A 24,601-nucleotide genomic window follows, 5' to 3' on the forward strand; every position below is an offset into this window, starting at 1 on the left:
TTGCTAGGAGAGGTGGCTCCCTTTGCAAGCTTATCTACCCTGTGGTATTCATGGTCGGAAGCAACACGCAAGGATTTGTGCTTGCGATGACTCTGCTGCTCCTTTGCAGAGTCGCTGGAGGGGCTGCAGGACACAGCGATCATCCCGCTGTCCCTGGGGATAAATGAAGGAATACAAGAACCCAGAGCCAGATCAGCCAGCAAGTTCAAGGCGTGGGACTCGTAGTCGTTCCCCTTCAGATCAAAACCGAGATCAGCGACCCCGCCTGGGTAAGTCTCACTCGTTTGGCTATCTGCTCCGTGGCATTGGGAAGAAACTTCACTCGGGAGGACAGAGAATGGCTCCTTCCACTCTGCATGAGAAAAACAAAGTCAGAGAACAAACGAAGGCCACAGAGCTCTGCCTCGAGAAGGGGTTCAAAGCAGGCTTTCAGTTTGGCAGGAAAAAAGTGTCTCTCCAACATGGAATTTGCACACTTAAAAAAAACCACCTCCATGATCATGCTACAAAACCACCTCCATGGCTGCTACAAAAGGATCCAGAGTTGGGATATAAGCAACTTCAGGAAAGGGGTTTATTCTCAGAAATAAAAGGCACGGGATCCAGAGTGAACAAAATGTCCCTCGGCCTCTGTGCATAGGGTAGTTTGGCTACTTAAATACAACCTGAGATATAAGTGTTTCCTTAATCTTCTTTTTCCCTTTACATTTTCTTCCAGTTGCCATATTTTGCAATTTTCACAGATAAAGCCTGTGCTATGCTTCCAATAATCCACAGTCACAAAAAAAACCCTCTAAAACACAGAGGAAAAACCACGCTGCTCTCATGCTTCCCACTGCACACCCTCTCAAGGGCATAACTTGTACCTGAGCTGTACTTCAGAGCACATGCAGAAACCTGGGGAATCCCAAAGGCAGTCAGAGCACAGCAAATTAGGTGTTCATTTAGTTTTCAGTGTTAAAAATGTCCCTCACCATGGCTCAGGGCCCATGTTCATAAAAACAGTATGAAGTCATTAAACAAGGTTAATGCCTTCTACTAAAAACCAGCACAAAAATCTCTCTTCAAGTAAAACCTTATTAAATCACATCTGTGCTAAAGTCCTATGTGTTACATTTAATTTCCTTGGGAACAGCATAGGAAGACATATAAACTGAGTATTTCTTACTCCTAAACACTCTTATTTTGGATTTTTGGCAGATCCTGGCATTCAGCAGGCCCCATCTGACTCCCTGCCTGTGTGAGAGCACTGGCCAGATACGCTCCGGGAACCTCCACATGACAGAGGCAACGTTTGATACACACACACTGATGAAAAGTGTCACGTTTCAGGAACACGTGGCGATAAAAAACCAAGACGAATGGATAAACTGAGCCGAGGTGGCTAAACCAGTCTCCAAAGCCTCCACCTCCCCCAGGAAGGGGAAAAAGAAAGACCAGAGACAGATCTGAAAAAGGACATCAAAGCGCGCGTGTGAGAAAACACGACAAATTAACAGAAAATGACTCTCCTGTTCCATCATTTAGTTTGGCACCGTAATACTGGTTCTCAGTTTAACAGCAGACTCCCAGCCAGCACCTGCAGACGCTACACTCAGGGGCTGTCCACGCTGCCTCTTAAATCCGCTGCAGTCTGTCTGCGAAGGCTGCGACAATTCGACTCTTTTTAAAATGACTGGATTTATAATGTAATGGACTAAAAATCTAGGCAGACGCCGGCTACGAGCAGAGGTTATAACACTCTGTCCATGAGCTGCCTCAACACAGTTTCAGAGCTCAGCAGTTAAAAATCAGGCTGTTTTAAACTATCCCAGCAGTTTGCCAAGGATGCAAACTGGGGGCTTAGGAAAGGACTCAGAATAGACCCCGTGTGGTTTGGACATCCTGTAACGGCGATTTTCACGGTCGCCTTCATATTTTACACTGTAAGCGCCTAACTGGGAGCCTGCAGGCTGTAGGGCAGCAGCACTCAGACCCCAATCCAGACCCTCAGCACTAAATGTCGTAAGGCCCTTTGGCTGCTGCCGAACGTTCTGTTACTACCATCTGGTCATGACCTGTCCGTGATGTTTGACAGCTCAGCTTTTAAAGGAAAGATTTCCACAGGGAACAGCGCACTTACCGCTTTCTACTTGCTTTTTGGCTTGAGGTTTTGATGGGTTGTTAGCCGCACTTTTTAGCATCTTACTTTTCACTGGCTTCGTGACGGTCTCAGCAACAGGAACCTTTTCCATGTCTGGGTTCTTCAGCGTCTTTGGTCTCTTTGTTTCCAAGCCAGGATCGTCGGGAGCTGAGGTTTCCTTCTGGACAGGTTCAGACTGTATTTTGTGCACAAATTCTGCAGACAGGACCTCCGCACCTGGGACAAGGAAAAGGGAGGGCATTTGTTTTGGTTTGAGACATATTCAGATTAAAAAGGAGTAATTACAAAATATCCAGTTAAGGAAAATGCTCTAGAAGTGATTGGCAGCAGCAGCATAGTCTTCAGTGACTTGACTTATGCATTTGATCTTACAAATGGGTTTGTTACTGATGCGAGTGATCAGTAAGCAGTTATTAAAAATTAAGCATCACTTCTTAAGCTCCTTAAAAGCCTTGCTTTTCTGACCTAGAATAGATGTTCTCTGGGGATAAGTCACTCTAACGCCTGCCTGGCACCCTTGCACCCTGAGGGTACTTATTTACCTCTCCAAGCGCACAAGAACCTCTTACCTGGACTTCAGTAAGGCCTTTGACACCATCTCCCACAGCATTCTCCTAGAGAAGCTGGCGGCTTATGGCTTAGACAGGCGTACTCTGCGCTGGGTCAAAAACTGGCTGGACGGCCGGGCCCAGAGAGTTGTGGGGAATGGAGTTCAATCCAGTTGGCGGCCGGTCACGAGCGGTGTTCCCCAGGGCTCAGTTTTGGGGCCAGTTCTGTTCAATATCTTTATCAATGATCTGGACGAGGGGATCGAGTGCACCCTCAGTCACTTTGCAGATGACACCAAGTTGGGCGGGAGTGTTGATCTGCTCGAGGGTAGGAAGGCTCTGCAGAGGGACCTGGACAGGCTGGATTGATGGGCCGAGGCCAACTGTATGAGATTCAACAAGGCCAAGTGCCGGGTCCTGCACTTCGGCCACAACAACCCCATGCAGCGCTACAGGCTTGGGGAAGAGTGGCTGGAAAGCTGCCTGGCGGAAAAGGACCTGGGGGTGTTGGTGGACAGCCGGCTGAACATGAGCCGGCAGTGTGCCCAGGCGGCCAAGAAGGCCAATGGCATCCTGGCCTGTATCAGGAATAGTGTGGCCAGCAGGAGCAGGGAAGTGATAGTGCCCCTGTACTCGGCACTGGTGAGGCCGCACCTCGAATACTGTGTTCAGTTTTGGGCCCCTCACGACAAGAAGGATGTTGAGATGTTGGAACATGTCCAGAGAAGGGCAACGAGGCTGGTGAGGGGTCTGGAGCACAAGTCTGATGAGGAGCGGCTGAGGGAGCTGGTGTTGTTCAGCCTGGAGAAAAGGAGGCTGAGGGGAGACCTCATCGCTCTCTACAACCACCTGAAAGGAGGTTGTAGCGAGGTGGGGGTCGGTCTCTTCTCCCAAGTAACAAGCGATAGGACGAGAGGAAACGGCCTCAAGTTGCGCCAGGGGAGGTTTAGATTGGACGTGAGGACAAATTTCTTTACTGAAAGAGTGGTTAAACATTGGAACAGGCTGCCCAGGGAAGTGGTTGAGTCACCATCCCTGGAAGTATTTAAAAGACGGGTAGATGAGGCACTTAGGGACATGGTTTAGTAGGCATGGTGGTGTTGGGTTGATGGTTGGACTCGATGATCTTGGAGGTCTCTTCCAACCTTAATGATTCTATGATTCTCCCAGATCCACCAGCAATGTCACTCGGGCCTGAGACAACATGCCCCAGGACAGAGCTTGATGGACTGTGAATTGGAGCCGACTTCAGCCCACAGTGGGCAGACACCATGCCACCCCCTGTGCTGCATGACAGCCCATTTCCACAGTCGCTGCCGCTACCTGTGATGTATGTAAATGCCAGGAGAGATTCCTTTGGACGTTTACGGCCACGTTTCATCACCAAGGTAGAGATTAATCTCAACCCACTTTGAGTGTCTCTACAAATCAGGTGGAGGCTCAGGCTGGCTCAAAAGGACAGGCTTAGCCTATCCTTGGCAGCAAGACAGGAGCCTTCAGAGGACAATTTATGCCACTGAGACACCTTGCATGAGCGGCTCAGGCCAGACACCAGCTTTCAGAAGAGTACACTGGCTGTGATCAGTCTCACACTTCTTGTTGCCTCAAGGCCACAGCAAGAAAGTGGACTCTCAGGGAGTCACAACGTGACCATGCAGGGTAGCTGGTTATCTAGGCAGCCTGTAATGACCACAGCTTTGGCAACTCCTCCTTGCCTGAGCCATCGACAGCCTGTGCACAAGTGATGCAATAACCATGATCTGGCTGATGTCCCTGTGCACAGTCACTCCTAAGCAAAGGAAGGCAACAGCATGGACCACCGCACCGAGGTTTCAGGCACCTTCACTGAAATCCCTTGTCATAGCCCTGGGCTCCTCCCCAGGTTGAACGAGAGACTGTGGAGACATCACCACAGACATAGTTGGATGCTCTCAGAAGGCGTCTGCTTGCTCTGGGCACCCGGGAAGATGGCGAGGGGACATGGGTCCTAGTGAACCCTCAGTATCCCGGCCGGATACCCCGGAGAAGCAGGAGGAAGCCAGTCCCATTTATATAGCACTTACCTCTTTTCCTTCTGTGCGGAAACTGCAAATTGGCTAATTTAACCATGGGCTCGTTGGAATTGGCCATGAGCCCTGGCTTTTTAGGAAAAGAGAAAGCGATGCTGATTTTCTTCTTGGTTGCTTTCCTGTTCCTGCCGCTGTCCCCCATAGGATGCATTTGCATCTTGAGGGGTGACCATTTCTTCCTGGTGCTGGTCACAACGGCTCGGCTGGATCTCCTCCTGCTCTGCTGCAGCCATAGCCTGCTGGCCGAGTTGACGTCTTTTGCGGGCCCTTCACCACTCTGGTCCAGCTCAACTGTGGGCTTTGGGTTTTCACTTTTGACTTTTATTTCCACTGCTGTTTTGGGAGGAATAGGGTCTGGTGGCACAGCTGAAGAGAAGTCCACTTTACAATCAGCCTCTGAATCGCAGCAAAGGGACTGAACAGCACCAGTCAAACATCCTAAGGCAGCCGACATTTCCAGAGTATAGCTTCTAGGATCAGAGAGATAATGCTGCAGCTGGGAGAAGGACTGCTCTGAGCGTTTTTTGAAGGGATTAGTACATTCATCCTCAGTTGGTGAGAGGAAAGAAGAAAGGGGAACTTTGCTGGTTTGGCCAGAGGCGGGCTGTGGATTTTGATCAAGCTTTGCGTATTCCTGGAAGTGCTGTTTGATACGTATGTTGGTGCTGACTGTGTCCCCCCAGGAAGAACTGGTGACTTTCTGTAAAGCATAGCGAAGTCCAGGCAAAACTGAGGCTATTTTTAATGAGATGTCACTATTGGCACTATCTTCCCTTTCATCTTTTGGATCGTGCTTTTCAACTGCTAAAGGAAAAGAACAGAATTTTACTCATATTAAAATTCCCGAAATCACCTCACAGTTACATGCTAAGAGAACATGAAAGCTATGAAAAAGCCCCAGAAGCCAGCCTACAAAAAGCTAGCCCCAGGGATGATGTCCTGGTTTGATGGGTGCTTGTAACTGCTGAAGGTAAAAAAGAATTGCACGTGGGAGTCAAAAGTGGATTAAACTAAGATGAAAGACTGCTGTTGTATCAGCTAGCCACGTTCTGCAGGAAAATACAGGGTGAGATTGCACACATAGTGGTCTAAGTCCCTTCATTCCAGCAATTCTCGCTAAATCCAACATTTAGAACAGTCAGAGCTCTGAAGATACACGGGTTTTGTTGGTTTTTTTTTAAACCTGTTTAAATTTAGGGTTGCCCATGCAGGGTGTTTAGACTAGCGCCATTTTCAGATCACTTGTGTTGTTTATGTCCCTGTTCAGATGCAACTTCCAGCAGCTCCACCTCTACCTGCTACCTGCTGTCAGCGTAGGTAGACGCAGTTCACATGAAGACACCACATTAGCGCTCCGGAGTAGGATGGGGAACACAGGCTTCCCCAAGCAGACCTGGGGACCGTATAAAATAAAGAACATGAACCCCTGGGTGATTTTCTAAAGCTGAGGGACTGCTCCTACTGAAAACAGCTGCAAAAAACAGGACTAACCCCTACCACGTACAACACATAGTATCATAAAAGTTTAGCTCCCAATAGGGATCAACATGAACGAGTCCCAAAGCTCGAGGGTGCCTGCCCTCGCAGATGTCACCATGGAAGTAGGCTCTGCTTGGCATAGCAGCGTCCTCTCGGTGTCTGGAAACGCCTGGAGAGCCGGTGTGATATGCAGAGCCTGTCAGTGGAGCTCCCTTTCTGCACAAGCCAGACTTATCCGGCTTCATCCACTGCAACCCAGCAGTCTGATGCTGGCGCTTTGCATCCGCAGGCTTGGCCCATCTGCGTGTTATGATCTGACTCCGAGGTTTCTTTTGGCTGCAGGGCCAGGCTGACAACTCCAGTGCCCTTCCCCGTCACATCTCTTCCCAGCAAGGCAAAGGCATTTCTCTTCCTGTCCCAGATGCATGATTTTCTTCGCCTATTGGCCCTGCTGCTGCCTTGCACTGGAAATGCCGGTCCTTGTTACCGGCAAGCCCAGGCGTCCCCACGAGCCAGATCCCAGCTGCCTGCCTCCGCTGCTGGCTCAGGAACGCTGCGGCACGTCTGCACAGCAGGCTTGCTACGCCTGCCCTACATTCCTCCCGACGGCTGTCTGGACAGGAAAGGAACAGCTTCAGAGGCTGCTTGTTTCGAAACGGGAAACATTATTTATGCTTCGAGTCTGAGCTGAGCGACTTCAAATGCGTCCGTCCTTCACCCTCCTCTTCTCTTTGCATCTCCCCTGCTGTCTTCAGTGACCATCCCTTTTCAACCCCAAACCCCTGCACAGCTCCGCTTATCTTCATAGAAAGGAGAAGCCCTAAAGCAAAAAGGGTTTATAATCCCAGTGAGAAGAGGTCTCGGCCCCAGGGGACAGTCAGGGCTGGCTGGGGTAATGCCGCTTGCGTAGGCAGAATGAGACAGCACGTGCAAGAGTCCTGCTGGCACCAGAGGGAAAACATCTGGAAGCCATCAACATTCAGATCACGACACGTAACAACATGGAGCGTTTGCTCAACATTATCCTCTCCCCCTGCCTCTTCGCTTTGCCACCAGCTGCTCTCTGGCTGCCTAGGCTTTGCCTCCTCTTTAGCATCAACACCAGCCACAGGCAACGTCTCCTACAGCCCCAAACCTTCCTACAAACTGGCTGCTTGCACTGTCTTCACTCCAGGATGCTCCTTCCGCATGGTGCCCTCTCCTGTCTCCACCACCTTCTTCCACAATAACCCTCTTCAAGATAAACACCTCCTTGCCCTGTTCTCCTCTCCCCCAGCATACAGTGCTCGCAGTCAGCCTTTCAGGAATAGATACCTCTGCTCTGAAGGGTATTTTCTGACCGCTGCGGGGCTGGTCAGCAGGATCTCAATATCTGGGTGGCCAGTTCCCACCTCCAGTCTGGTCTCCAGGCATTTTCTCCCTTCACCTCACCCAACTTCAGGCCCTTGCTTCAGGTATCACAGCAACAATGCACTGATCTCAGGTTTGACCTGGCCCTTTGGATCTTCAGTCTGCTTCTAGCAGAGCCTGGCTCTCTCCTACATCTAGAAAAGAAACTAGAAAAGTTGCCACGGTAACGCAGCCACCGGCAGCACGTCCTTAAAGTTCAGCTGACTGAATTCAGGCATCAAAGACATTCGCACCCCACACTGCCAAGTTACCATCACGTCTTCACCCGACTTACAAGCCCACTTCGTATGCAGATCCCGAAGGAGAAAGTTTATAGTTGGAGGTTAAACACCAAAAAAGACAAAGCAATCCATGCTCAGATGTGCCGGTGGGTTCTGTCGGCTCTTCTACCAATTTTATCTTCCGGGGAGGGGAGATGGGTATGTCCTGTGCAGCTCTGTCGGCAATGCCAGCCATCACTCACTCAGAGGCGGACTGAAATACCAGCGTGTGCTGGCGTAAACAGGCTCTTGGCTTGTCCCTAGATGACTCAACAAAAAGCAAGCCAGAAGTTACGCAGAGCAAAAGGCCCCTGTTTATATGTTGCTTGAAGTATTACTGGTGAGGTGGCTGCAGTGAGAGGTGCGCAGATGAAGCTGTCCGGGGAGGCAGGGCAGTAACTTTCTTTATGTCCACAAGAGGAAACTGCAGCATGAATATTTCCACAGACAGTGCAGTATAAAGCCAACATATACGGAGAAAATTTGAGGCAAATGGAACAGAGGTTGAAGCTCGTTCTTATTTCAAGATCTGCAGGTTCAAACTGTGCAATCTTTATTTTCTCTTATTTAGTACCTCTGCATTTGTTCTGCATGAAAAGAAGCACGTTTTGGAGCTGCAAACAGCCTGGATTCACCTCCCAGGTCCCAGAGCCGTGACTCACCTTGATGGCAGCAAAGCAGCTCTGCCCAACACCATCTCCCCGCCTCCCTCCCTCAGCCATCACGCATCCTGACCGGTCATCATGGCTCTGCCACCAGTTTTTATGGAGCCCACAGCAGAGAAGTCACACAATACGGCTGAGCCTCCAAACCCTCGCTGCTCTTTAGCGAGCAATGCCCCCTTCCCCACCTTTCCTCCCCCTGCCCACCCTAGCAGCAACCTTTCACGGAGCCCGTTTCACTTGTTATCTCAACAGAAAACAATTCAGTTATTTTTTTAGGGCAGGCTGTTTTCCTGCTGGTTTAGCAAATCACATCAGCTCTGTGCAGGGTCCAGCGAGCACCATATGTCATTTCGCCCCCCTGAGCACGGCTCCAGTGCACCTTTAGAGATGTAAACCAGGCTCTGCAAGAGTCAGACTCCCGTGTGCACACATAAGACAGTTGAGGGAGTGGATGCTGCTGAAAACTGACTGCGAGGGAGAAAAGTAATTATCTGTCACTCCCATCAACTTCCTGCAAAGGGGCAAGGATGTGCAGTGAATGGGCAAGGCAGGCAAGCTGGTTTAGATCAGCTTAAAATGCAGCATAGCTAAAGAGTTGGGACTTTTCTCCCCTCTTTTAACACCCTTCGCGCTAAAGCTGTAGGTGGTTCTGAGCAGAGAAATCAGCTCTTCAAGAGGAACGTGTCTACAAGAATCCTCTGGTGAGGATCCCACCCCCAAAACACAGTGTCTGAAGCCAGCAAAGGGAACCTCCCTACCTCTCAGGCACACCGACCGGGACGAGGTGAACAGAAACAGGGCCAGGAGGCTGACGGGCTCCTTAGGGTCAAACCCTATGAAAGAAAGCAACAGGTTTTGTTTAGACTGAGGGTGCCCACCCTCCATCTCTAAAACAGAGCAGGATATTTAACCACAGACATTGTTTTCTACGTAGCCACGTCTTACCATCATCTCGTGCCAAGGCAGAGGACGTGAGGAGGATAAGGACTCCTTGATCTTGTAAATATTTGATGATTGCCTATAACAAACACACAGAAAGTTAGAGCAACCACTCCCTTTCCTCCTTAGCACACTTTACATCACTCAACATGACTGTCAACAAGCCCTGATTGCCGGTGAATGGGTGCCAACACCAACAGCTCATTCCCTGCTGAGGAGGACACTGTTCGGACCATGCCACTTGGGATAACTGGGACCTGTAACCGAAAGCATTTTGTTTCTGTTGTTATTCAGCTCCCAAATTCCTCCCATCTGTTCCTTAAAAAATAAATATGCTTAGCCAAACTAGCTGCAGTTAGTGAACAAGGTTAATAATTTTTGTCCCTTCAGTTCAAAAGCTCCTGGGCATCTCAGCCAGGAATTGCTTTCTGCAGCCCAAGGGGAAGGTTTTCCCAGCAGGGAAAGCAAAGCTGGACACCAGCATCTGACAAAACACAACCAACTGTTCCAGCCACAAGCCTGACTGAAGTTCAGGCCGTGCAGCTTGCTTATTAGCAGCATCAGTATCAATGAATACGTGAAAAAAAATTTGCTGCGTCTAAGAAACTCCTGCGACTCTGTCTCAGAGCTGGATGACCACATGTCTAAGAAGATAGGTGCACTTATCGAGGCTCTTCTTGTGTTTGGGTGTTGCTTGATGCCATGTTGCAGAGCTTGGCTTGGACTGCCTGTCCCTCTGCGGGGACACCCATTTGGATCTCTTTCTTCCACGCAGACACATCTTTTCAGGAAAATTACAGGAACCGAATAACCCTAGGGCTTCTAATGCTCTGTGAAACTTTGCTGATCCCCTTCAGTATGTTCAGACATAACAGAGGATTGGACTAATGCCCACAGCCTCACTTCTCCAGGACAATGGAACAACTTTGGAAATGCTGAACAATTTCAGTGTAATATTCACCATTCAGGACAGTAGCTCCTTGCTTTGGTTGTCTCAAGCCAGCACAGCAGACGGGATAAGAGTCAGCATCTCTGCTGCATAAACCCAGCTCAATGAAATAGCTGTGGTTTCCCACCGACAAGATGATCTTCAGGCAGGTAAGGAGGAAAGTCAAGCCATAAGGCAGCAGCCACCTGACACAGAGCTGAGAGTCATCACTCAGCAGCCACAGGAGTGCAGCTGGCCTCAGGCAACCCCACCTAGCCCCAGCCACCCTTTCATTTTCACTTGGGCCCTGCGCAAGGTAGGTGCCTGGCCCATGCACCACTGAAAGGGAAAGGAGACGGAGGGCATTTTTCATTCGCACTTTTGGGAGCTGCCGCCAAGGCGGATTCACCCATGGGCCATTCAACAGCACGTTAAGGGGAGGGAAGAAGCACACCCAAAATGGGCTGTGACTGTTTCCTCGTTGAAATAGGGGGGAGATTTTAATCCAGTTTAACAGATATATGAGGGTGGAGAAGCTCTAGGGAAATGATGCTCCTGATGGCTTTCAATACCACACTGCTCACAGCCACAACTCAACTACCTCACCTTCCCTGGCTCCTCTAGAGAGCCCAGCTCTGCTGGGCTTGGCAGGATGTATGTTATAACCCTCAGTGGCTGCAGGCATGGTGTAATGCACCGGAATAAGCAGTTGTCACAGATTGCAGTAAGAAAGGCACTTGGACTCTGTAAAGTATTGATTAAAGTATCTTTTATTGGTGAGAACAGGAGAATTAAAAAGGGATAGCGTAGATAAGCTTATGTCCCTTCAGATGCCAGGAACCTCAAGATGAGCTGCAACACAGACAGATCTGTGCTCCAACCAGAGGTCCAACTGATGCTGCACACTTCAGGATTACCCGCACGTGAAGGGACATTAAGATTGTCTTTCTTCTCATATTGTTACCGATAAAAGATAGTTTAAATCAACACTTTAGGGAGTCAGAGTGGTTTTTTTACAGGGTTCCACAACAAACGCTTGCTGTGGTACCTTACATGCGGGAAGCTGCACATCGGCGGGCAGCTCTTCAGCAGTGCCGCACAGCGACAGCACTTCCAGGCAGTTCATGGGCTGCTGCCAGCTTATAACGAGGGGAGGACATGCCCAGCCAGCTGCGAGTTTGCGACCATGAATTCACAACCCTGAATCTACAGAAAGCATCAGATGTGAGAGAGCAACCACCAGCAGCAAAGCCAAAGCCAAACCAACCACACAAATCCCAGCAGAGACGCAGGTGCTGTGCTCCACAGGGGTGAAGTTCATCCGTTGGAGTCACAAGGAGATGTGACGATCACACTAGGAACAAAAAGACCCCAGTGTGCTGGAAAAAAGCCTTATCAGATAATATATCACAAGGGAAATTCCCCATTAAAAAAAAGGATAAATCTCAACATCTTCAGAGCTCACGGAAGCCCATGAGGTTTCAGCAGCGTAACTGTGAGTATCTAGCCGAGAGAGGGCTATTTTTCAGCCACGAGGGAGAAAGGCGGGCACGTGACAGCTTATGTCTTTTGCTTAGTAATTATCATTCTGGCACTGGGGGACTTTGCTTCTGCTTTCTTAATATATAAGATCCCCTTGCAGTCCTTGTCCACCATGCCGTTTGCAGTGCAGGGGGAGAATCATTAATAAAGATAATAAAATAATCTCATTTGACATAAACATGGCCAAAGAAGAGGTTTGCCTCATATAATGCCTTCTGCTCAGCAGGGCATGCTCAGCCTAGAGATCAGTTCCCAGCTCATAGTGGGTAATCTTCAGTTAACAGTTTATGTACAGAAAGACTAAACTACGTTTGAGAATAACCAAGCAGGAAAATAATAATAAAAGCAGGGAAATTAATTCCATTTTGCATTAGTTCAGAATCTGTCAATAATGTTACCAAAAGTTTCAAGAGATCATTTAAAACGCCACTTTCCTCCCAGAATGACAATGTTTTAAAATACTTACCAAGTCCTTTTCCTTTAGATTTTCTACTAACTGATCCATTTTATATTGATCCTTATTTGATATTTCTACTTCATACAGACTGAAGTAAACACCCTGAAAGCAGACTGCAAACAAAAGAGAGAGAATTTGATGTTGAAATAGTGCCTCCTGCATGAACTCTGAACAAACAAGTGCTCCTGTACCAGGAAGATGGGTGTGCAATTGGTAGAAGCGCTGGGTTTTAAAAAACCAAAACAAACTTCTCAAGATTTCCTAAGCTGGTACATGCATTCATATCGCAGTGAGTTTCCTCTTCAACCCATGGTTCATAGGAGATGTTTCCTACGTTGTATCTGCAGCTAACAAAAGCAATTTAACCAATGCTGTGTGCTTCAACAGAGACAGGGAGCCTTTCAGAGGGAAATACCTCATTCTAACATGCCATACTCTCCCCAGCTATGGAGTATCCTTATTCTGCACTCTGATCCCCAAGGGAGTTTAACAAAGGCAAGATCTCAGTCCCACCTTACCCCTCTGAATTCTTCTGTTCAAGTATTTCCTCTCTTTCATCAGCCGACCGTAAGACTGTGGTTCCACGGCACCTTCATCATGTGCTGCTGTGGCCTCCCCCACTTCTCCTGCCTCCTCCCCTGCCCCTGGCACTATCCTGTGTCCATCTGCACTGTGAGCTGAATGCTAACCCCCAAAACAGGCTGGCTGTCAGCCGGTCCGATCAGTGCCCCGACCTGGCTCAGCAGAGCTGATACGCAGATAGGAGGCAACACTGCAGCAGCCCACGCTTATTTTGGTGCAAGACGACATGGAAATGTACCTGGAGCTTCTGCAAAGCACATCCAGAGCTCTCCATGTGCAACCTGCAGTATCCGTGTCAGTAACTGCGTGTCCGCTGCAATGCGCAGCCACTCACAGCCATTGGGAGCTCAACACCTTGGGGCTGAGAGCTGCCAGGCTCGTCAAAACTCCAACCCAAAAATCAATCAGCAGTACGAACCCCAAAGCGTAATTAGACACAGGTCCCCTCCTCCCCACCCTGCACTAACCAGGACAGAGAGTGGTTGACTATAGGCACGTAGGGTCTCTCAGCACCTCTAAGGGGACAGTAGAGCCCTTCTCCCTTCCCCAAAGCTGTGCTTTTATTTGCTGATTGCTGAGCATTCCCTGCCTCTCCCCAAGGTTTCTGGAGGCCTCTCCCCTCTCCCGCTGCCATTCACTGTCACTGTCAGTCCCCTTGGAGCGACAAGTAGGTTATCCGTGACCCAAAGCTACTGCAGGCAGCCACATCTTTTGGCTTTGGCTGGCAGCTTCCCCCATTCACCCAGATGCAGGAGACACTGGGTCAGACCCGAAGAGGCGGAGTGTCCCTCACCTCGTAGGGAGATCATGTAAGAAGGGGAAAGTTTGTCTCCCTGCATTTGCTCTCAGTTGCACCACGTTTGGCACCTTGCAGGATGGGAGCCCAGGTCTCAAAACAGGGTCTCCCACCCTGTCCTATCCCAGGAACAGGCCGATAAAGGGCTGCTTTGGGAAGAGGATTGTATCACACCAGGAAACCATATGAAACGTGGACAGGAAAACATCCCTGTGCTGCCTTGGCATTTTTCCTCGCTTATCTGCAATCAGCAACCCTTCAAAACAGGACCCAGTGCTACGTGGACCTGAGCTCTGACCCCCTGCGGCAATTCCTATGGCACAGCACAAGCACATGTTACTCATCATGCCAGCAGGTTTTGCACTCACCTTCATTCTCAATGTAATTTCTTTTCCCAAATGCAGCTTCTGGTAGCTTTTTCTTCAAGTCGGACAAACCCATGACATGGTTAATGTCCAGGTTGGGAGGCCTGTGGGGATAAAGCAGCAGAAGGTGAGATCACAAGCAAAAAAGGCTCTCAGGATTAAGCACAGCAAAGAGTCCTGGTTGCCCTGTCACTGTGAAACCAGAGAAAGCATCTCGAGAGAGAGCTGGAGAAGGTACAGCTTGCTTAGCACTTTGCTGATTTGAGGATCCCGTTTGTAAACACCTCCAAACACTGATATTGGTGGCTGTGTCACTGGCTGTTTCAAATTGTTGCCCGCTGGTTGGCTTCTGACTACTGAAGATTTTAAATATCTCATTTTTTTGAACGCTAGTTACCTCAATACTTTATTTGCCATCGTGCCGATCTGTAAACACAACTGGCTGATCGTACGTGCATCATCAGGAAGCCCAATTCTTACAAGGAGAAAAATCCCAAGCAGGAGTAATTGATTTGGAATAAACATCCCAAAGCAGTTAAAAAAAAAGATAACAAAATACAGCCGTTTCAGTTCAGGGCCTGATCTCATGTCCTTATCCAGCTGTTGCTGTGACACTGCACCACTGGCTGCCCAACATCACTTTCCCGACACTGACGATTCCCTCTGACCACGCAGGTGGTAAATTGGTACAGCTGCAAGAAGATGCTGATCAATGAAGGAATGGGGCAGGAGAGACAAAACCGTCTTTTGCTGGTACGCAGATACCAAAGGTGATGCCAAAACGATCCGCAAGAGCGGCTGTAATGCTTCACACTCCACAAATTGCACAGAAAGAAGAGAAAGGGGCAACTTACAGCTGGGCTGGAATCGTGGAGCTGTATGGGGTCCTCAGGGCGATGTTGCACAAGAGCTGGCCCCGGATGGAGAGCCGTCCCCTCCATGGACAGTACAATGCTACAGGCAAAAGGGAGAACGGCTCAGAGAAAGCAGGAGAGGAGGGCAAACAGAGAAAGGTACATTTATAAAACAAAACCAACGACCAGATGCTCCTACCTTTGTGGTTAAGCTCAGGTCTAGAGAAAAGGGAGAAAAAGAGGAACATTTAGCAATGGGAAAAGGAAAACAGCCCACAAAAACGACCGGGTATTTTGGAACGACAAGTTGCTTACAGGCTCTCTATAGCTAAGACGGGCATTTCCTTCGGCTCCCTGTACTGGCAGGCGATGACTATGTATGGGCAGATCTGCCTGGGGCGCTCTGCAGTGCTGCCGTCGGACACTTCATACACGTAATACTGGGGTGAGAAGGGAAACACTGATGAAAAAAACACGCTGAGGAACGAGCGAGGCACCCGGGCCAGCGCTGTGCTCCCCTGCGGCCCGCAAGTGAGCTGTCTGCACAGTCCTGTTGCAAACCAATACCTGGCTCTGCTCGAAGGCCTGGCAGTCGCTGGTCTTTGATGGTACGTTATTTCTGCTCATGGCGACGTGGCAGTCATAGCCGGGAGATGGGCAGGTATAGCTGGTTGTGTAATTCTCAGATACCACCTTGACCTTCCCCTGTACCAGAAAATTAAAAAAAAAAAAAAAAAAAAAAACAGGCATTATTTTTTGCAGAAACTTATTTTAAAAGATCCCTGAATCCTCCTTTTCCCCAAAGACAGTGTTGCTGGCAGCCCCACATTCCCCGCTGTGAGGGGGCTGTGTGCATTTGCGTCCTTCCAAACAGGAGGGCCTGACTCGGCCGAGCTCGGCACAACAGACAAATCAGCGCTGCTAAGGAGAGCCAACGGGAGCAGTGTGCTTTTCATGTCAGCTACAGAGAGCAGGAGCCCGTGAGGAGGGGAGAAAGGTACCACACACCAGCCCCATGGAGGAAGGGAATGAGGCTGTGATCTCAGCCACCTGAAGGTTACCCCCTCAAACCTCCCAAATGCACGAGAGTCCAGAGAAAAAGGTGACCCTATGGGGAATTTCTGATCTCAGTGGTGGAATTTGCAAGGTCCACTGCATCTTCTGCCCCGCTGCAGGCCACCAGCCAAGCCCAGTCTGATCTCTTGCTTTCTAGTCTGACATATCCCATAGTCAAAAATCCCAATGAGCTCTCAGAGCTGATTTTACAGCCCACCCCACCACAGTTACGGGTGCCAATGTCTCCTTAAAAACTGCTTGCACTGTACAGTGGCTTCTGAAAACCATTCCACATAAAAAGAAAGACTTGCATTTTACCTTAATTAGCTTACAAATGACAATATAGCCCGATTTTCCGTGATACCAGGGTCTCGGATGAAGACAGTCTGCATACTTGGAAATATAAACCCCTGTGAAAACAAAGCAATGCAAGATAACGTGAATCGTTTATCGAGTAAAGCTGATTGCCAAAAAAACCCTGTAAAGAGGACCCTCCTTGCGGGAATGGGAGTCTCTGCAGAGCCAGTGCTGCAAACCACAGTAGCACTTGCTGCCACAGAAAGTGTGAAACTCTGACTCTTTTCCTTTTTTTTCACTGCTGGTATGGAACAGCATTATATCATTATATGTTTCAGGGTCAGCTCTAGGAAAGGAGTTAACATGGGCTCCTCCTGGGAGAAGTAGCTCAGCTAACGTCAGTTTTGCCCACACTACATGAAAACATACCGAGCGAGGGCTTGTCTCTTACAGGAAGATCTGGTGAAGGGCTTCCAGGCCAGACTGCAAGTGGGGCAGGTACTTTGCTCAATTTGGAGTCATGCGAAGGCAACGTGGATGTTTATACGTGGGCAACACACACTGCAAGGCCACAAGAGCAGGCCCATGGCAAGGCACAGACCCTCCCAGGCCCATTCCTTGGCTCTTTATGGCCCTTCCCAGATGCCAACGTGAACCTTCTACCCTGTGACAAGGCCTATTCCGACATGGCTTATTCCTATCCCTTCTCCATGCTCAGGGCACATCATATGTGGATTTACTGGGGGGGAGCGCTGGCTCTTCACTCCTGCCTTATATTTGTAGACAAGATGGGTAGAGAAGTACATGGGGGGGGGGGAAACCAGGGACTGGGCAGGGGAAGGGCTACAAAGAGACACACCATAATATTCATCTCAGTCCATCAGGACTAAGATATACACCCAGATAAATACCCCGTTCTTGCTTGGTTTTGCATTCACTGCCATTGACTGTTCAATAAATAGGTGTCTTGGCCTGCAAAGGCTTGCAGGATGAGCACTGGGAGACGTTCTGCTTCTGGCAGAAGGATTCCTTTGAGTAACACGTCCTGCACTGCACACCTTGAGGCCCCAGACCTTTGGGCAAGGAACAAGCACATACTGAAAAGGACTTTGACATGTCACGATCTGCTCTGGTTATTAACAGGACTGCCGGCAAAAGCTCAGCAAATGGACTCTGAAGAGCAAACCGGTGGGCAGAGATGCCAAAAAGCCACTTTGGTGACAAAGGTTGTTATTAACAAGGGAAAAAAAAACTGAAATGGAGAGGTGAAGAGACGACAGCATTCCCTGGGGAAGATCCCATCCTCATCTGTTTGAGGGGGCAGAAGGAAAACACTGCTGCATGCTTGATCCAAACAAATGCAGTTTCCCATGTAAGAAACACAGGAGTTTCCATGGATCTTTGCGGTAAATAACAAGGCAGTACCAGGAGTTTGTCTGGGCTTTTGCTTTTGTTTTTAAAGGAGTTGATACCCCCAGAACAGCAAACAGGTCTCTTGGTCCTCTGAATGGAAATCTTACCTTTTGCTGGGTCACCAAGCGTGGAAATAGAACTGCTGTTTACACGGAGGCCTGTCTGACACACCTCTTTTGCCTTCAAAAGAAGAGACAGCCTCTTTTACCATCTATTTTCAAAGATAAGGGATACAGCTACTGAAATCTGTAGCACGACAGTTGGCAAAATACTTGCAACAGGCAAACACACGCTACAAGTCAATTACAGATTGTTACAGTCCCGAAACACCCAGGGTATAAAGAAAATGAAACACAACATCCACAGGAAGAAAAGTTGTTGTTTCAGATACTAAATACTTATATTTATCAAGTGTTGTTACAAAAACCACTGTGGAAGCAAAAGCTTAGAAAAATCTGGAAAAAATCCAGCATCTCCAGAAACCACTGCAAGTGCAAGGCTGGACTTTGTGCTTTCTTTATCTGCTTGGGCAATTTGTGGAAAAATAAATGAAATGGGGCAGGCACGAAGGCAAAGGACATTTGCTACTCTGTGCTCACTCCTCCATAGGCACAATTACTGCCTTTGGGAGCATCTCACCGGCTTTGATTTAATCCATGTCCAAAGCAGATTCATCAAAGTGTGCAAAGACGAAATGTATATTGACCAAAGAGTGACAATAGGAGCAGTTTGAACTCATTAGGGGTGAGAAAGAAAAGCAAGCCAGTCAAACTGTACTCAGTCCCTTTATAAGCAACACGGGGGCACTCATCTCACCTAACTTCTGCCTCCTGAAAGGCAAGTGTCTAGCTTAGACTAGCCAGCTAGCCCTCTCCTCTGAACAATGGAGAGAGAGGCACCTCCAGAGAGCAATTTAGCCCGAGGATTTTAGATGCCTGCATTAAACGAGGTCCAACTGTCCTCTGGAGAGCTCCTTCTTTCCTAGAGTCTGTACGAGGACCTCAGTCACTTGGCACAGACTATGCTAAATTTCAAACAGCTAAAATGAAGTGGGACAATTCCCACTCCCAAACTGAGACTGGAAGTGGTTTATTTTGCTGTAGCTCAATCTAGACTGAACAGAACTAAACTGCATTCAGGCCACTCTCATCCTGAACAAAACCATCCCTACAGCGACTTAGCATGGCATCATTAAATCACGTTAAAAGTGAATTCCCACTAGATTCCCTGAGCATCCTTGTGTAGACAAACCCTTTTCACAAAATCAAAAGCATCCTTGTGAAAAATGGGCAGGAGTAACTTTCCCAATGGCTGTGTCAGGCTCTCTCCCCACCTAGCTGGCAAAACCAAGTGAACTTGCCCCAAACCACCTGACAAACTCCTGTCTTCTGTCACAAAGGTGTTTTTCTCTTCTAAGCGTACCTGAAAGGTTTCACCTGCCTGTACTTGACCATAAATCCACTGGGACAAAGGGAGACTCCTTCTATATCCCTGCAGAGGGCAAAGGAGGCAGCCAAATCTCAAACAGTAATCAACTGGAGACACGCAAAATAAGATCCATCACTAAAACCTCCCAGGAGCTGTTTTCAGAATCTGTTCTGGACTATTTATACAGCAGTAATTGCACTGGTAACTGGGCTAAAGAGAGCCAGGACACTTATGTCAATAGATCTGCTGGGTTTAGTGGGACGGAGCACACGTGCAGGCACTTGGCATCAAACTTGTTAAGCTGTATAAACATTTCAGGTTACCTCTTCTTCATTATCAAACAGGAGAAATGCAAAGGTCTCCTCCAGCTCCTCCTGGCTGTACCCGGCGGCTTCCTTTGCTTGGGCAAAAGCTTTGAGCTGCAGAAGACACAACACCACTTCGTTCTAGTCCGTTTGTGCCAGAGCCAAGTGACTGAGTGGTACACGAAACGCATGGTGTGAGGACAGCACGTCCCACATACCTCCAGTCGTGGTCAGTATGGGACAGCTGGCAGCAGCCAGGCGATGCTGGACCAGCTCATGTGCCCATGCATCATTCCCTCCCCCAGGCACATGTACACCCGGTCTCCCACCACAGGGACCCCAATCCATGCATCTGTCTGTCTCTGCCTTTGTCCCCAGCAGAACATGTTCAATGTCCTCCAAGGGACAGCAGGCGCATCCAGCCCCACAACGTGGGGGTCTGAGCACGCCGTGCTCATCCCAGGGACGTCCAGCCTTATTCCACCTTGCCCCTCTTGCCACACGTCATCGGCTACTGGGGAGCTTGTTTCACTGAGCAGCATGTGGGCTGGTGGAGCATCACATTTAGTAGCCAGCTATGGCCATCAGAAGACAAATAATCTCAGTCATGGAGAAGATGCCTACAGAAGGGAAGATGCTTGGAGGCACCTCTCTTTTTCTCTCTCCACTGACCAGGGAAGCCTAGACTATTTGACTAGAGGGCAGGTGCTATCATGCAACTACAGCTCAGAGGGTTTGGCTACAGCCAAATAACACATTACTCTGATTTCTTTTGTTTGATAATTAAAGCAGAGCATGTTCTCAGTGCAGACAGGGACAACATCATGGGAGCAAACAGAGCTGGGTCTGAGTCCATGATGTTTTGGGGCTTTAATAAAAGAAGTTGTAGAAGGATGGGATTTTTTTTAAACAGAGTTAGAAGATAAGAAAACAACAGTCTCATCACTGCTTTTGCTTATTTTGGCTTTAGAACTCACAGGCAAATCAGTAAATGACTTGATACCTGCTTTCCCAGTTTTTTTATCCAGCTCCATAGTGACTACCCCAGATTTAGGCAGCCAAAATGTCTAAGCTCTATTTCATTCATGACAGCAAGCAGACTGGTCATCTCCAGTCCCCAGAGGAGACAGCCTGTCTTCCATGCCAATGACAGCTGGACTGTAGGGATGAAGGCATTTTAAAAGTGGTTCTGTACATGCCCCAGTCAGCTGGAAAAAGGGAAATGGGGTTAAAACTGGTGCCTGCACAGGTGTGAGGGCAGACAAAAGAAATGCCACAAGGAAATCTGCCTTGCTGTGAATCAGCAGAAGTGCAATAACATTAAAGCTCTCCTGCTAGGTATCAAACCAGCATTTCAACCTGCCCCGAAGGCCTGCTCCAGGAATTGCTGCTGAATGTTTGGCAACATTGGCTGAACGGACCTTTTGTTCCCAATCAGACTGGGAAGGAAGAGGTGCAAGAAAGCAAAGGCTCCCTTCAAGTCAGGAACTGCAAATGGGACTCTACAAGGCAGGCAGATCAGCCACCTGCCGCAAAGGAACGACTTGCCAATAAACCAGCATTTACAGCCGTCTGCAGCTCCCAAAGAAACACCACCCTTTCCGAGCTGCCGGCAACACCTTGCTCCCCCACCGGCCTTACCTCACTTAGAAAAACATCATTTTCCACCAGAATTGCTTGGCTGTACTGAAAACCGTCCTGAGATGTAGAGTCCAAGTAGGCGCTCTGCAGCACCGAAACTGCTGTCTGCAAAAGGGAACTTGACTCTTCCGACTCCTGATGAAAACCTGGAGGAAGAAAGCAAAAAGCAGGTGCAAATATTAACTCTGGGCATCCCCAGATCAGTACCTGCCTCAGGAGAGGCAGGTAGCAGTTGAGTGTGACTCATCGCACACCAGCCTCATTTAACAAGCCCAGATCTCCACGGAGCAGATCAGCTCTGTGGCTCCCGCTGAGAGCAGCAGCTCCCCTCCAGCCACGCAACCCCCAAGTCTTTGTCTGAAAGTTAAATTGCCCTTTGGCAGGAGGAATACCAGCTCCCTGTTTGCCAGTGAGCCCTTAAAGTTTTTCCTTTGCAACAGGGAAAAAAAAAAAAAGAGAAATCATTAGCAACTGCTAGAAGCAAAGCCTGGTGGTAAATTAACTTTATACTGAGCGGGCCAGAGTCTTCTCTTGTGCTGAGCAGGTCAGAGCTTTCTCTTGTGTTAAAAAGTTACTTAGATTCATTGCACGCTCTTTTAGAATGTGAGACTTGATGGCTGCACACAAGGAAAAGCTCGGTGCATGCTCGGTTTCTCAGGGTTATCTGTTTTACTAGAAAGATCTTCAGGTCTTGAGTGAATGTGGCTTTCAATACCATAAGAGCAAGCCTTCCTTCAAAGCCTCAACAGGCAGAGCTTTCTCAAAGCCCTAATTCCCTCGCCATCTCCAAAGGAAAACATCCCAGTAAAACACTTCCTAACAGTATCCCACCAAGAAGAGGTCCCAAAGCAGTTGACAAATTAAATATTGACACAGAAACAAAGGAAAGCCCTGCAGTATTTGTGTTCTTGCAGCTGTTAAAATCCAAATATTAAATAAAGCAGCCACTTAGAAACACAGGAAATCCTGGGCTCAGTCTCTGTTGCACATTTGAAAACCTTTATTACTGGTGGTGATTCATGAGCTACGAGATTTCAAATCCCAAGCTGAGTTCGTAACATAGACACATTGAAAAGGCTTATTTCTTCCAACCCATAAACTTTAGAAAATAAAGCAGTCATCTATAAGGAAAGAAATGTAGAACCACCGAGCCCTACCTGAAGAGCAGGTTTTGCATGCTGGTCACTCTTTAAGAAAAACCTCACCGAAATTTTTGAGGACAAATAGATTTCTCGGTTTAACCTCTAAAGCAGAAAGGCCCACGTTCCTCTGGTGATGAGCAAGATAGCATCCGTTGTCACCCTGCAACCTACTTGGTGTTTCGACTCCTATTTTTAAAGGGTAAGTTTTAATAATTTTTTTCTTTTTCTCCCCTCAATTAAAAAGAAGAAAAGACAGAATCATTGCCTATGTCACAAATCTTGTTATTCCTCTCAAACTACTCAAGGCCAAAAAAGGATCTAATACAAGGAACAGGAAAAATAACAGTTCAAATGGCACGTATTAAACTCATTTAGCTACACTGCTCTAAGCCAGTTCAGCCAGTCCGCACTGCGGGGCTTAACAGGGGAAGGGAGACAGCGTCTGCATTGTGCCAAGCAAAAGAAAATCCGGACAAGGCAAAAAGTGGGGGGAAACAGTAGAAAAACAGCTCTAAAAATGTTCTAAGAAAAGCATGTAGAGGGCAGGTGGGAATGGAAACCGGGAGCACAGAAAGGAAAGTCTTGAAAAGTACTTTTGCCCGTCTTAACGTTGCTCTGGGGTCTTTTGTGCCCTCTTGCATTCACTTTCTAAACCTCCCACTTTCAGGTGATGCCTCTGTAATCATTAGAAGCAGTAAAAAAAGCAGGTGAACACAGCTTGGCTCCCAAGTGCAGAAAAATGACAAATAAAGAGGTCTTACAGCTCTCTCTTAGTATTATTGTTTTCTCTCTTTGAGCCTAATGAGGATAGGAAGGGATGTTAAGTTTGCTCACTTTTTTCCTCACTTGTCTTTCATTTTGCTCTGTCTGTGTTTCTTGCATCCTGTGGATCTCAAGGAAGCAGTCAGGGACTTCAGACTCCTCCATGTAAATCAGATCAGGGAATTAGGTCCCAGCTCACAGCTCTGCTCAAAGGCTTGGACTGAACATAACGTCCCTTTTTGCTTCTTGCTGGAGCACCACAATGCTTGTGTCCGGAGCCATCCTCTGAGGAGAGACAGCCCCGTCCTCAGCATCTTCTCCACCAGCCTAAACAAGCCCAGCTCCCTCGACCGCTCCTTATGTCCCAAAAACACAGGACTGCCGTGGATGCTATTTAATTTCACAGCTACTGTTCCAAACCATCTCACTTTTCAGGGCGCGATATTCTGCTCCTCCTACCAATAGCGTCTTGCAACTCTGCATCATAAACAAGTTTGGGGTCTTGGAGCATGAGAAAGGCCATGTCTAAACATGCGAGCTGGGAGCCAGTCATGTGTGTCCACGCTGAGTATGTGAGACACCAAGTCGACAAAGAGAGATTATGGGGTTAAAAACCCCACCGGGTGCAGAACACATATTGAGGGTGCAGGGTGTTAAATCAGCAAAAGCACTGGATATTCAGTATCTTTCAGGGGTAAAAGCTCTTGGAAATGCAACATAAACAGCAATTTTGCAGGTGATAACTCAAGCGTTTGTTCCTCCCTGCAAGTTCAGCTGCAGTGTAAAAATGAAAGTCCAAAGGGGAAAAAAGAAAAGTTGCCATAGTAATACATAAATACATGAGATGAAACAATCATAGAGCGTGGCACTGAGCCCAGCAGCCTGCTGTGACCCTCATCTCCCCTTTCAGATTTAAGGGGCTCCTTCAGATCTGTTCCCACCCTAAGGAAGAGTCTGCACCGCACACAAATACATGCAAAACCCTGACACGTCAGGTTTCATTTGCAGAGGCAGGTGGCCCTTGACAGTCCCTGCGCAGGCTGTGAGGAGGTGAAAGTGAAAGTGCCTAAACCAGAAGTAAAAGCGAAAGTATCCGTTCCCCTCTGAGCAGCTTGGACATGCCACCACCACCACCACGCAGCATCCTCAGGGAATGGGACCGACTTCTCGCACGGGGTCAGTCGGACAGCAGAGATGCATCACAGGACCAACGGCTGGAGGAGAGCTGGAGAAACCCAGCGCAGCTCTGCACCAGCACAGCCCAGCTGAACCCACAGCGGGTGTTATCCATGCCCTGAAATCCTTGGGGAGGGGATTCACAGCCTGTCCCGGCGATTTCCTACCCTGATAGCAAGGGAGAAAAAACAGTCACCTTTGCAGCTATTACAACGCTGCAAGTAAGGCCGATCTTTCCCTCGTGCTGTGGCTGTGCAGAAGTCATCCTCCAAGAGCCTTGCATTCCTTGGAAGGCTGCTAACCTATTCCTTCCTCCTCCTTTTCTAGACCTAAAGCCAGCTCCT

The 24,601-nt window shown here is 48.4% G+C and overlaps 1 protein-coding gene across 1 annotated transcript in view; it reads right to left on the reverse strand.

The window, feature by feature from the left end:
- The window catches only part of FAM208B (family with sequence similarity 208, member B), a 43,833-nt gene extending 22,516 nt beyond the window's left edge, over positions 1 to 21,317 (reverse strand). The window contains exons 1-15 of the mRNA XM_009331022.1: positions 21,178 to 21,317; positions 19,555 to 19,650; positions 17,911 to 17,983; positions 16,412 to 16,503; positions 15,605 to 15,742; positions 15,353 to 15,477; positions 15,237 to 15,256; positions 15,038 to 15,137; positions 14,187 to 14,287; positions 12,450 to 12,553; positions 9,520 to 9,592; positions 9,333 to 9,407; positions 4,755 to 5,564; positions 2,123 to 2,359; positions 7 to 352 (exon numbers count right to left, since the gene is read on the reverse strand). Of these exons, the coding sequence (XP_009329297.1) occupies positions 7 to 352; positions 2,123 to 2,359; positions 4,755 to 5,564; positions 9,333 to 9,407; positions 9,520 to 9,592; positions 12,450 to 12,553; positions 14,187 to 14,287; positions 15,038 to 15,137; positions 15,237 to 15,256; positions 15,353 to 15,477; positions 15,605 to 15,664 (2,051 nt within the window). The 5' untranslated portion in view covers positions 15,665 to 15,742; positions 16,412 to 16,503; positions 17,911 to 17,983; positions 19,555 to 19,650; positions 21,178 to 21,317. The remainder of the gene's footprint in view (positions 1 to 6; positions 353 to 2,122; positions 2,360 to 4,754; positions 5,565 to 9,332; positions 9,408 to 9,519; positions 9,593 to 12,449; positions 12,554 to 14,186; positions 14,288 to 15,037; positions 15,138 to 15,236; positions 15,257 to 15,352; positions 15,478 to 15,604; positions 15,743 to 16,411; positions 16,504 to 17,910; positions 17,984 to 19,554; positions 19,651 to 21,177) is intronic.
- Between the last annotated feature and the right edge of the window lie 3,284 nt (positions 21,318 to 24,601).

This window comes from Pygoscelis adeliae, unplaced genomic scaffold (genome assembly GCF_000699105.1).
Source record: "Pygoscelis adeliae isolate BGI_AS28 unplaced genomic scaffold, ASM69910v1 Scaffold129, whole genome shotgun sequence".
Lineage (NCBI taxonomy): Eukaryota > Metazoa > Chordata > Aves > Sphenisciformes > Spheniscidae > Pygoscelis > Pygoscelis adeliae.